This window comes from Paracoccidioides brasiliensis (genome assembly GCF_000150735.1).
Source record: "Paracoccidioides brasiliensis Pb18 unplaced genomic scaffold supercont2.17, whole genome shotgun sequence".
In the NCBI taxonomy this organism is placed as follows: domain Eukaryota; kingdom Fungi; phylum Ascomycota; class Eurotiomycetes; order Onygenales; family Ajellomycetaceae; genus Paracoccidioides; species Paracoccidioides brasiliensis.
The window spans coordinates 266,611-279,644 of NW_011371374.1; the positions used below are offsets into that span (position 1 = coordinate 266,611).

Here is a 13,034-nt window from a genome sequence, read left to right on the forward strand (position 1 = left end):
CGCGGATGGGCCCATACTTTAGGTACCAGGGTACCTAGGCACATGTCCCATCCTCCACAAATATCCAGCGGGTGTCGGGCAATCCATATGGTGTAAGACGCAATTTGAGGTGTTTGCCTTGGTTGATACAACGATAACCAGAAGTGCCATCCAACAGCATGCGCCACACCTGCTCAACGCACAACGTTCACTGACCATTTCCAGTCGTCGGAATTATGTGCACTTCCGGCAAAGATCAACGGCCAAGACATCGCTTGTCGCTACTGCGCCACGGTTCTTGTCCGCTTCTGGTGAAACTCTTTTGTCTCCAAGGGCCTGCAAGTTGGCTTACGAGAGGTTTTCATGATGTGGCTATGCAGGTTCAACTTAAGGACCGCTCCTTAGGAATCTGCATCATGCAGATTCCCTTCAGATCTGAACCATTCACAATTTGCTCTTGAATTCCAGAAGGAGAATCGAACACTGTTCATGGATGTGGACATGCATACAGAGTATATCTGATAGCTGTCCGATGATGTGGTGTGTTACCCCTGCACAAAAGAAGCAGTCTCAATATCGGGCTATGTAGTTAAATGCTTGTCTTCGGACTGCGCCACCTTTCTCCTGCTGTATGGGCGGAATGAAGACTCTCAAGGCTGATTGCAAGCAAAGGGCTTCGAATTTCCCGAATGATCGGGATATAGTTATGGTTCTGCTGTGATTGTGCTGACAATCTGCCTTGTTTTATATACCTATCGGCTTCCCACCACCATCAGCTATTCCGGCGGGGCATGTCATATTACCACTTGCGGGTTAGAGTAGCGGATTGTATAATTCGGCGTTTGTGCACCGTATGCAACTTCGCTATTATTCAGTTAGTGGTACGGTATATAGGGCTCTTATATCCCTATGCGTCCCGTTTGACTTCATAGAATTCAAATTCCAAAATACATTTTCGACTGCGTTGTATCCATACATATACTCCTGCCCCCTTTCCGCCACACCTCTCCCTCAACAGCTCCCACACTTCAACAATCCAACAGCAGCTTGTCTATATTAATCACTTGCACAGTCCTTCACAGCGATTCTCTTAGGCGGCCCAATCCTCCTCCACACAGTCAGGCCGCCGAGGGGGCTCATCGGCCTCCGCACAATCAGCACCGAATCCACCCATATAGGAGCTAATTATATACTCACTGCCAAACGCCAAATACTTGCTCTTACCCAAATTTATCCTAATATTGTCCTCTCCAGACCTCCCCCCACAGTGCACCAATGTGGACTGGAGCCAAAGAGGAAATATTCAAAATATGGTAGTCCCTCTTAAAACGCGAGAAGCGAGAAAGTAATCGTGCCGACGCTGGGTATAGCTGGCGCCATATCTCATGGACCGATTGGAAGGGTCTCCCGAGCCATAGCCTAGCTCTATTTCTGATGGGCAATGGCACTGGCTCTTGTTGTACCTGTTGACTTCGATTTCGAAAACGATGATGCAGTTTTCCATGTAGAGCTTGCGGATGGTTAGGTCGTGGCGAAGAATCTAGTCGAGCTGGGAGTCGTGGACAAAGGAGTATCTGCCCAACGTGAGGGATCGCAAACTTGGGAAGTGACTGTTTCTGAGGTCGAGCTTTGGGTAAAGCCAAAGCACATGGATGAGAAGAGGGATAAGTGTTGCTGTAAGGTGGCTGATGAGGGCTAGAGCCAGGGTGAGGGGAAGCTCTCGAGTGAATCTAGGTAGTTAAATTGGGATGAAGGAAGGCCCTAGATGCGTCCATATAAGTATCCATTGTCAGTAATAATATCGACTGTTACATATAAATTCTCCGTTCCCATTCCCCGCTCTCGCCAGCATTAACGCTGACCGCGTGCAATGCCATCCGTCGATATCGCTTATATATCCTTAGGCATTTTCACATGACAGTGAAAAACATTGACGATAAGGCCAGCACAATAAATCAACTCACAAGATGCAACCCCATCAAAATCCAGACTGGGCTTGTTTGCACGTCTCTTTAGCTCTTTATGCATCCAGATCTTCTCCATCCTCTCAAAGCAGTGTGGACTGAATTGTTTCTTTAAGCTTCACAACCTTGGAAAAGCTCACGGGTTGTAAGCTTCGAAAGTGCGAAGGAGACCAGCCGCAGGGTCTTTGAGGGATTCGTGGTCTGTGAAGTATGCGATGGGCGCCCAGAGCTCATTAGGGAGGTGGGGAATTGAAGACTCCATTCTCGAGAAACTGAAGGATAGTTAAACTGTGAACTGCCGGAGAGTTTATTGAATCAACCAAGCCGGAAGGCTGATCTCAAGTATCGATTGGAATCCTCTCTGGACCGCATTTGTTTACTGGATAAGAGTTCACGAAATGGGCAAACATATGTATTATAAGTGTCGAGGTTGGAGGGATATCCCTCTTGCCCGCCGTAAAGTAGTCGGATTTTTTGTCGACAGGATTAACAGGCAGATATTGGCAGCATTAGGCATTAGTGGAAAGAAGCGTCGACTCGCCCAGGCATATATATAGCTAATTGGTTAATAATTGGAACACGGCATTATGTTACAATGCAGTGAACACCGTAAAGAATGGACGGGATACGCGGAGGTCAAGCTGCTCAGACCGGTCGACTGCACTTAGCCATGGTTCCTCTGCAGTTAAAGAGTGAGCGTCGATGCTCAATCAAGAAGCGGACTAACAAACAATGAGCATGCAGGTGTAAGTGAAGTAATCTATCGAACGTATACATAGATATCCATCCTTTGAAGAGTTGATGTCTGTAGAATGTGCTCTGTAAATGCCACAAGTAAGGTATTTTGATCTTGTTATGCTATATAACTAACCGAGAAACCGCCCAGCGCCAAGATTTCACCTCACCCCACACCTGCGATTCTTAACAAATTAATTTTTCTCCCACCAGCGAGCGGGTGTATCGGTTGCGCTGCCACGATCGATCTCCGCCAGGCAACAAGGGGTCGAAGACAAGAAGGAGAAGAAAGAGAAGACCTGGGACTTCTTGCTATACGGATAATCCTGCTATAGGATCTTTTAATAATCGATATGGCGAATAGCATCGAGGTGAGAATTTGCGTTTTTGTTTTTTTTCTTCTTCACGCGAAGCTTTCTATCAACTTCTTCTACTCTATATATTTGTCGTAAACTAGATGGGACTAATGCTGGTGCCTATACATATAGGAACGGCTACGCAACCATGCTCAAGCCTTTGATGGATTACTATCGTTGATTCCAGCAAAATATTACTATGGTGAAGATACATCTGTAGGTGCCCATAGTTAAACTGTGATTTTTCTCGTCCTGCTCCGGGATAGAATCGTGTGCTTATTCTATGCCTACTTTCTTGGGCTGTAGAATCAGTGGCAGCGGAAAAAGCAAACGAAAGAGGAAGCTCGCAAAGCCAAACGTGCAAAGCTCGACCCTGATGCCTCGAAGACTGCAAAGGATGTAATGGTCGAAAATGCCCGGAAAAGGAAGAGAGGGGAAGAGGGAGAATCAGATTCCGATAATGATGACGGCGATGTGGAACTAGACAATAAAGCACCAACAGAGGGTCTTATTGGGGGTCAGAATGAATTGAAGAAGCAAAAAAAGGCAGACAAAGCAGAAGGAGGCCAGGCCAAAGACAAGGATGAAAATTCAGAAGCTCTCAAAAAGCGACAGGCCCAGAAGGCGGAGAAAAAGGCAGCGAAAAGGGAACAGAAGAAATTGAAAGTAGCAGCCAAGCTAGAAAAGAAGCAAAAGGCCGCCAAGTGGAGTACAGAAGAAGCTTCTAAGGTGAATGAGAAGCGGGAGGGCCTTAAACAACAAAAACAACAGGAGGTCGTGCCCAATGCAGACAACGATGACGAAGTAGATGAAGACATCACCCCAATAGAAGGATTTTCTGCCTTGCAAGATGAAGACAATGCAGAACCAGCATCCTCCGCCTCATCATCCCCCGGCCCTAATTCACAACCCTTGGATCCCTCCAACCCTCCATCCGGGTCGCCCTCCATTTCCTCAATCGTCCCTCCTGTTTCCCCCTTCTCCAACTCCAAAGCAGAAACAAAAACAATACCACAAACAGAAACCACACAACCCCCAACCAAGAAGCCCACAAATCTAACACCAGAGGAGCTTAAGCAGAGATTACAAAAACGCATAGAAGAGCTACGAGCCGCACGGCATGCCGACGGCTTCAACGGCAAGCCCGCCCGCAACCGCCAGGAACTCATCGAAGCAAGAAGACATCGCGAAGAACAGCGCAAAGCACATAAGAAGGAGATGCGCCAGAAAGCGCGCGAGGAGGAGCAGAGAAAAAGAGATGAGGCTATTGCAAGACGATTCTCACCGCGTGGCTCTGGCTCACTACTTGCCTCCCCCGGATCCCCGGCTGATTCCATCTCCTCGATCCCGAACAACTTTTCCTTCGGGCGTGTTGTCTTCGCAGATGGCCAGCAGGCGGATCCCACCCTATCCACGCTCCTCGACGAGAAGAAACGCAAGGGTCCACAGGATGCGCAAACTGCGTTGAAGGCGCTGGAAGCTAAGAAGGCCCGGTTGGCGGGGCTGGATGAGAAGAAGAGAGCGGAGATTGAGGAGAAGGATATGTGGTTGAAGGCCAAGAAGAAGGCGCATGGGGAGAAGGTGAAAGATGATGTGTCACTGTTGAAGAAAACGTTGAATCGTAAGACGGGGATGAAAAGGAAGAGTGAGAAGGAGTGGAAGGAGAGGATTGAAGGGGTGGTTAAGGGGAAGGAGATGAGACAGAAGAAGCGGGTGGAGAATTTGAGGAAGAGGAGGGAGGAGAAGGGCTCTAAGGTGGGGAAGAAGAAGGGGAAGGGTTCTGTGAAGAAGAGGCCTGGGTTTGAAGGGGGGTTTAATGCGAAGAAGTAAGAGTGTCTCTGCTTGGGGACGGGGGAGGGGGGGAATGGAACGTGGCAGTTGGATTGCGCTACATATACCTACCTTTTTTGTTGTTCTATCTTTCTGTGAATTTATGTTATATGTTCTTTTCATGGAGGGGAGTTTATGGCTATATTCTACAAGGCTCATTTTTTCTTCTTCCGCTTACCGTTTGGTGTACAAATTGTCCCCGTTTGACCCCGTTCTGTGTGTTGATAGATATAGAGTAAACATACACTATGACACAGACCGGGAGGGCCACAACATGAAAAATAAAGGACAGGAAGGGGGATGCAATATGCTATTATATAATACTATAGAATTCAATAAATGTAGGTTATTTTCAGCCCAGGTTTATGGTTCTTTTAACCTCGAAATTCATCACGGCAGACCGTCAGATCACTCCACTCCTGTTTTACCTCTACCTTGGGTACCTTTGCCTGGTAGTTCTTGTTGCGTACGACATCACCAACGTGTCTTTTGCACTCCCTCCGGCATTTAAAAATCTTGCACTTCTAATTCTGTATGTCAGAGGTGTTTTCTTATATTCATTCATCCATATTCCATGCCTTTTGAGCCGCTGCTTGCCTTTCAATTTTTTTGACAAACAAGGGCGATGCTTGATTAGATGCAGTAGGGGAACAAGAGGGGATAAGGAAAAGATGGGGGGAATAAAAAGCAGGCAACAAAAGATATGGAAGAGCAGATGAAGGAGGAAAATGGGAGGACAACAAAATGCTAGCAAGATGACAATTTGAAAGGGGAGGCTTTCCCACTGTCGATGTCACCTGTAAGAGCAGATATGGGTTTCCAAAGCGAAAGCCCAACCTAGGACAAAAGCAATGCAGCACATATTTGCTGCAATCATCTTTCTCCAAAAGATATTAAAAGGCTATGTCCATAGTATCTCTTATACATGAAACTGTATGTATTATACAATGTACATCATTTTCTTCTTCGATATTATCCATAGGAGAAGATAAAAGAGGATCAATGGAAAGAAAACAAGGAACAAAGCTCGATTAGTAGCTCTTTAGCTGCTAGGAGGATTTTTCCTTTTCCTTTTTCTTTTATCTGTAGGGCGCATCAGCCCTTGCGGCAGCAGCTATCTCTGGTTCCCATTTGTCGCCATTGGCGAGCAGTTTCTCCTTGTTGTATAGCAATTCTTCTCTCGTTTCTGTTGCGTATTCGGCATTTGGTGCTATATTTAAGTGCAGCAGCAGAGTTGTCAGCTATCTACTTGCCCCCGTTTTACATGGAATATTATATGTCTCGTATTATATATGCCCGTTTAAAAATTCGGGGGGTATCAAAATAATCACGACACAATATGGAGAGAGTTTTAAACGCTTACATTCAACAATAGCATCGACAGGACAGCTCTCCTGGCAGAAACCGCAGTAGATGCACTTGGTCATATCAATATCATAGCGAGTGGTCCGCCTGCTTCCGTCTTCTCGCTCCTCGGCCTCGATGGTGATGGCTTGTGCGGGACATATGGCTTCGCATAACTTGCAGGCGATGCAGCGCTCTTCGCCGGATGGGTAGCGGCGTAGTGCGTGCTCTCCACGGAATCGGGGGGATATGGGGCCCTTTTCGAAAGGGTAGAAGATGGTATATCTACATAGGATATTAGAGCAATGTACCGAGGAATTCAGAGTCAGCCCCGTGGCATAAAGTGATTACAGTCGTATCATTGAGGCCCTTATGAGGAAAATCGGTATAGTGGGTTTAGCGATGGGGAGAATACGTACGGCGGTCTGAAGAATTGCTCCAATACAACGTACATGCCCCGTAGCATCTCTGTCATGAGGAAGTATTTGCCGGCTTTGTCGAGGGCGGATTCATCGCCCTGGTCCCATGCCTTGGGAGGTGGGAGGCGGAAGCCTTGCCGTGGAGGGCCGGCGGGTGTCGCAGACACTGGAGAGGAGGTTGAGAATGAGAACGCAGGTGTGGAGCGTAGATGTGTGGAGGACTGGGGCGATATCTGCGACAGCGCTGGCCGTCTGTAGGCGATTAACCTGAAAACAGCTTTTGAGGAAGCCATTGTGGGGAAGACAAGGTACACAAATAGCTAGATACCAGGGGTAATATGTCAGCCGTCGTTTTTTGGAATTGTCGATATAGGCGTTTGTAGATATCTTGGATCTTGCCCACTGCGACGTTTTGGGAAACTTGTGCGTGGTCATACAATTCTGCCGCCCCGTGATTGGCTGGGCGGTGTGTTCCGGTGCAAAACCCGCATCGAAGAAACTTCAACCACTTGCAAAAAGAGAATGAAACGCATCGAACCTCCAGCCATCAGATCAGATACATTAAACAACTAATATCCACTGCTACACTACACAATATCCAGATCCATTCCCACGATTCCGGCCTCTTCCCCCACTTATTATCTCTACCATGTTCCGTTCCGCCGTTGCCAGGTCGCTGCGCGCTGCCTCCACACCCGCTCGCGCTTTCATCAGACCTTCTGGAGCCACTTTCCAACTCCCAAAGAGCTCGCTCTCTGCCATCCGCCCAGCCCAATTCACACCATGCTTCACCTGCCAGACCATCCGATCATACTCTGCCCCCGCTGGTCTAACGGAGCCTGAGATTGAGGGCAGAATAGTCGATTTGTTGAAGAACTTTGACAAGGTATGTTGTGATACGCATTCGATGGTGAATGTAGTCTGTTGGCAAAATTGACTTTCATTATCACTATATCGTATCAGCAGAATTGCTCATACATCTGTGTGTGTTTTTATAGGTCTCGGACCCATCCAAGGTAATGATAACATAGTTGTTCTCCGGAATCAGTGCATACGCTGGTACTTATAGAACTAATTGTTGGTTCTGAAGATCAACGGCAAATCACACTTTGCGAACGACTTGGGACTGGATAGCTTGGATACCGTTGAGGTTGTGATGGCCATTGAGGAGGTAATTCATCCGTCATCTTTGTTGTTTGCTCGAAATAAGAGGACCATATCACATCCTGACTCGAATCTGTTTTATACAGGAATTCAGCATCGAAATCCCCGATAAGGAAGCAGATGCTATCCACAGCAGTAGGTTACCTCCTGCCATAAAGATCGAGATACGAGGTTCCGAATATCAATAATGGACACGTAGCCGGGTGTTTTATCAGAGTAAGGTATTGTTTACTGACCAGAAATAGTTGACCAAGCCGTGAAGTATATTAGCTCTCAGCCCGATGGTATGTTGTCCGTGATTCTGCAATCACGCTGTCACTTGTGCTAACTTCTATCTGCTGTAGCCCACTAAGAGCATATAGATCCTGGATAGACGAAACGAGAGACGAAGGGGCTGGATACACTTGACGTGTCATGTATCCATATGGCATCCAGTATGTAGGATGTGGCAATGGCAGAAACAGCAGTGGCAGCAGCAGCAGTAGCAGCGGAATCTGCACCAGCGTTAGTGGAGTTCGATAGATTAAAGGGACACTTCCGTTCCTTATTTGCCATATCATGTACATCAATTTATTCTTTTTCTTTCTGATTTCTGTTTTTTTTCTCAAAATGCAACTCAATAAAACTAGAGCAAAAATCCGGGCCCTCCAAGCATGGTATTCGTGTACAAAAAGGATAAAACAGAGAAATTAATTGTCCATTATTAGCAAAAGTGTCAGCAGCGTCTATGGTTAACATTCAAGAAAATGGGAGGTGGTGGTTCTTTTAATGTGGAGATCTTTTCTCAGTATGTACCCCGTGTTGTGCGCTTGTTTATGGGAGTAGTTAAATTCGCACAATATGAAGCAGAAACATGTTTGATATCAAGTTAAATCTCAGTGACATTCAATTGCTGCTTGTCTCCTAAAATATTTCCTACTAAAATAACACACTCCAGGGTTCAATTGAATCTTTTGAATATATGCAAAGTCTGTGTCTTGATGTCTGATGCCAAGCCCCAGCCAGAGCCCAGCCAACTCCTGCTCACGTCAAACCAACCTGTCCCAAAAGCATAATCAACTTAACCTCTTCACCTCACCTTACTACCACCTATCATCAACCACAACTACCACCTCCTCCATCCCCAGCCGCGATATCCAACTGTCCCATACTGCGTACTCGACTCGTCCTCCAATTGATCCCGCCTGTCGTCCTCAGCAACTATCTCCTTAACGGTAAATCTCCCCGAAAGCCCCAAGCCCGCGTGAACTCCGCCAAAAACAGAATTTTTGTTCGGATCTTCAACCTCCCCGATTAATTTACTCCTGGAACAAGCTGATCATAGAAGTATCCACCACCAGAACTAAACCACCTCCAATCCTCAAAACCCATGCTTCACCTAACCATCCATCCCTGAGCTCCCAAACCGGTCAACAAACCCCCCACCCGGGTGCTGATTCGACACAAAAAGCCACCCTCTTCTCCTCTTCTCCTCCTCTCCTCCTCTCCTCCTCTCCTCCTCCCCTCCTCGTCTCTCCTTTTCTCCCGTATTCCCATCCTATGGCTTCTGCCGGTGGTCTGACGCGCCGTCGCGGAGGCGTTCGTTCAAACACAGACGATAATAATGAAGGCAGTCGGGTCGCCTCACCGTCCCCGTTAAACGGATCTTCCTTCGACAGTCGCGTGCCGGAAACATCCTTCACAGGCGAAAATGGACACAAGATCGCCTTTGATCCACGGGATATCAGTGAAAGTGATGAGAGGAATAAGCAACCTAAGCTCACACTAATGGAAGAGGTGCTTCTGATGGGTTTAAAAGATAAGCAGGTGCGTTGGTTGGGGCAAATCTCCCTGTGCTCTGAGAGGGCGCAGCCTTACATATGCATTCTGCCTTTATTTATGCATCAAAACTTCATATTTGAGGAAATATATGTTTGCAGTGGAACTAACTTGGAGACTGCTGTTATGCGTGTGCTCGCATGATCTGATAGGGATATCTATCTTTCTGGAACGAGAATATTTCGTACGCCCTACGAGGTTGTATCGTTATCGAATTAGCATTTCGCGGCCGCATTAGTATGCAAAAGGACTCGTCGAGACGACGCTTTCCACTTGCTGACCGGGTAATCGAGGTCATCGATGATACGCTGACTGGAGAGGTCTTGCTGGACGAGACGTTAAAAATGATGAAGTCAAGTGAAAAGATGAGTGTCAGCTCTTGGATCGATCTCCTGAGTGGTACGCCTCCTCTGTCCATATCCTATAGTCCTCATGCGCGAATAGCATAACTAGTCGTCAAGGCCATTAACGTCAGGAACAGGCGAAACATGGAACCTTATGAAAATCGGTTATCAATTGAAACAAGTCCGAGAACGACTAGCAAAGGGCCTGGTAGACAAAGGCATCCTCCGCACTGAGAAACGCAACTTCCTCCTTTTCGATATGGCCACCCACCCCGTCGCCGACACTGGTGCCAAAGACGAAATCCACAAACGAGTCCGCAACATCTGTAGCAATCGCACTGTTATCCTCACCCCAAACCAGTTCCTCCCCGAGGACATTGAATTTAGATACCTCCGGACAATCACGATGGTTTGTGCAGCGTATGCTGCTAACGTCCTTGAAAATGCGCTGGTGACTATGGGCCATGAGGCGCGGGAAAGAGCCTTTGCACAGGTTGATGAACTGTTGTCGGAATATTCGCAGTGGCCGTTTGCGCGGCGGGCGGGCGGCGGTCAGGGTATTGGCGCGAATTTGGCTCAAGAGGTAAATGAGGAAGTTGATAAGGCGAAGGATAAAGAGCTTCAACTAGAGGTATGATTATATATTTCATTTCTTCTACAGTCTTCCTCCCCCCGTCTGAATCTGGGACCTAGGCTGGCTAACTAATTCGTCAACTCCCTCCAGGTGATAGCAGCCTGTCTGAGCGTATTTACTCGCCTGGATTCCCTTCTCTGAGCAACCGTCGTTGTTTACCCGTTATTCTATTACACTAGGCCTATCAGTCTGTCTAAACTATTTCGAAGAGTTAAATGTGATATTTTCTCTCGACATTTGTCCATTCCTCCCATTTTATCTTGTCCACCGTTCAAACAGACAAAACCAGACCAAGAAAGCCAAGCCGCCTTCCCTCCCAACGTTCGATAATCCGCTTTACTATTCTTCATGCTCCTCCCCACCCACCAACCCACCAACCAAATCATGTCCTCAAGCTCATTCCTCTCGGTTCTCCACAGACCGTGGCTCCTATTTCCATCTGTATGGTGAAGGGGAGAATTGAAATAGTAAAAAGCAGGATGAGTATTCTCTACACAATGAACCATCATATCATATCTGTCTGGATTTCTCTCTTTACCATATTTTCCTCCTTCGCGCGTGACGTAAAATTTCAATATCGGAATATATCTCCTCATTTCTCTCTCTCGTTTCTCTCTTACTACCCTTCTATCTCTTTATCTCTTATTTGCTCGTTACATTCTACCATCCTCGTCCCTTTTACCGACGCTTCATGCCTCCTATGTAGGTAGAGCATGAGAATTCAAGACCAGGCGGGTTTCCGGAAGGGAGATCACTGTATGTATGAAAACTTACCATGGGTGCGGACTGGGAAGAACAAGTGGTTTACTAAAGCGGCCTTTTTGTTTTTATTTCTTATTTTACCTCGTTCTTCTTCGAAGCTCTTTCTTATTCTTATTATGATTTTTTTTTCCCCACCATTTCATCTACATTCTGCCTTAATCTTAGCACTTATTCATTTTTATTATCATTATCCTATTCCTTGTCTGCATTTCACACACATGACATTCTTTCTCCTGTGTAGATGACAATGCTAAGCATCACATAACATAATGATATTCTACCTACACACGCAGACACGCAGACACACTCACACACTCACTCACTCATATATATATATATATATATATATAATATAGAAGACTTTAACTTACATGACCACCTGAAAGAAATCCGCCCTGCCCTATCTACCTACGGATCATAATAATTAACCCTCAAAACCACCTTCCCTCTCATCCTCCCACTCTCCACCAACTCCATAGCCTCCCTCCCCTCATACAACCCCATCTCCTTCGCAACAAAAGCCCTCAGCTCACCCTTTTCCACCAACAACCCAATTTTCCCCAACTGCTCCCCATCCGGTCTAACAATGAAAAACCTACTTGTCAATGCCCTCCTCTTGATCTCATTCCTGACCCCCTCCCACTCAAGCTCCCGCTCCGGGATTGGCTGTGCAATACTAACAACAAAACCCCCATCCCTTACCACAGCAGCATCATGCGCCTGCCTCAATGACTCCCCCCCAACACAGTCCAGCACAAGATCCACAGACTCCCACCCACGCTTCCTAAACGCCTCCGCCAACCCCTTCTCCTGCGTATAATCCAACACCTCATCAGCACCCAATTCCCCCCTGACAAACCCCATATTCCGCCCCGAACACACCCCACAAACCCAAAATCTCTGACTTCTATTCTCTCCAAATAACATCTTCGCCCTCAACAGCTGACACAGCATAACACCCACACCACCACTAGCATTCAGCACAAGGACCCTCTTCACTTCCTCTTCATCATCTCGCTCCCTCTGCCTCACCCTCTCCCGCTCCTCATCCTCATCATCACTATACATCACCACCCCCCTCAACCCCACCTGTTCAAACAACGCCTGCCACCCCGTCAACGCACTCAACGGCAAACACGCCCCCTCCACCGCCCCGACATTCCTCGGCTTAAACGCCAACTCCCCCTCCACCGCCACCGCCACATCCGCCGCACCCCCATCCCTCTCAAATGCAAGCAACCCCATCACCTCATCGCCAACTTTGAATCTAGGACCCGTGACGCTGTGCTCGTCTACCTGAGGTGTAGAGAGGATTATACCTGTGACGTCGTGGCCGGGTATGCGCTTGAAGTCTTGGATTTGGCTTTGGCTTTGGCTTTGGTTTGCGGAGGCGGAGGCGGAGGTGGTGGGGGATGGTGGGTGGCGGAGGGTTTCAGCCCACCCGAGCTCGCCGTGGCAGAAAGGCTGTCGCTAGGATTTTTAGGAGGTATTGGGATTCTGTGGGGGTTGGGGTTGGGTGGGTGGAGGTGTAGATGAGGGTGGATGGCGGGGGAGGGTTGGTGGAAGTGTAGTGGTGGGAGGCGGGGAGGGTGAGGGTGAGGGCTGCCATGGCCGGGGGAATGTTTTCCTGTTCCGCGTATATGGAAGTGTGAGTTCGCGGGGCTGGCTGCATTGTGTAGGCGGGT

General features: G+C 47.6%; 5 protein-coding genes across 5 annotated transcripts; 3 read left to right on the forward strand and 2 right to left on the reverse strand.

Moving 5' to 3' along the window:
• Positions 1 to 3,031: 3,031 nt before the first annotated feature.
• On the forward strand, positions 3,032 to 4,864 carry PADG_08215 (uncharacterized protein; the record flags this gene model as incomplete). Its single annotated transcript, XM_010765446.1, has 3 exons — positions 3,032 to 3,049; positions 3,167 to 3,250; positions 3,341 to 4,864. 3 exons carry the CDS (start codon positions 3,032 to 3,034, stop codon positions 4,862 to 4,864), a joined length of 1,626 nt encoding a protein of 541 aa, XP_010763748.1.
• Positions 4,865 to 5,943: 1,079 nt separating this feature from the next.
• PADG_08216 (NADH-ubiquinone oxidoreductase 23 kDa subunit, mitochondrial) lies at positions 5,944 to 6,920 on the reverse strand (the record flags this gene model as incomplete). The annotated part of the gene is made up of 3 exons (XM_010765447.1): positions 5,944 to 6,074; positions 6,228 to 6,493; positions 6,628 to 6,920. The coding sequence occupies 3 exons, from the start codon at positions 6,918 to 6,920 to the stop codon at positions 5,944 to 5,946; spliced, it is 690 nt and encodes a 229-aa protein (XP_010763749.1).
• Positions 6,921 to 7,276: 356 nt separating this feature from the next.
• PADG_08217 (acyl carrier protein) lies at positions 7,277 to 7,979 on the forward strand (the record flags this gene model as incomplete). Its single annotated transcript, XM_010765404.1, has 4 exons — positions 7,277 to 7,513; positions 7,626 to 7,643; positions 7,718 to 7,798; positions 7,878 to 7,979. The coding sequence occupies 4 exons, from the start codon at positions 7,277 to 7,279 to the stop codon at positions 7,977 to 7,979; spliced, it is 438 nt and encodes a 145-aa protein (XP_010763706.1).
• Positions 7,980 to 9,330: 1,351 nt separating this feature from the next.
• On the forward strand, positions 9,331 to 10,728 carry PADG_08218 (uncharacterized protein; the record flags this gene model as incomplete). Its single annotated transcript, XM_010765448.1, has 4 exons — positions 9,331 to 9,597; positions 9,762 to 10,008; positions 10,091 to 10,584; positions 10,678 to 10,728. 4 exons carry the CDS (start codon positions 9,331 to 9,333, stop codon positions 10,726 to 10,728), a joined length of 1,059 nt encoding a protein of 352 aa, XP_010763750.1.
• A 1,029-nt stretch (positions 10,729 to 11,757) lies between these two features.
• PADG_08219 (uncharacterized protein) lies at positions 11,758 to 13,021 on the reverse strand (the record flags this gene model as incomplete). The annotated part of the gene is made up of 2 exons (XM_010765449.1): positions 11,758 to 12,693; positions 12,791 to 13,021. The coding sequence occupies 2 exons, from the start codon at positions 13,019 to 13,021 to the stop codon at positions 11,758 to 11,760; spliced, it is 1,167 nt and encodes a 388-aa protein (XP_010763751.1).
• Positions 13,022 to 13,034: the final 13 nt, after the last annotated feature.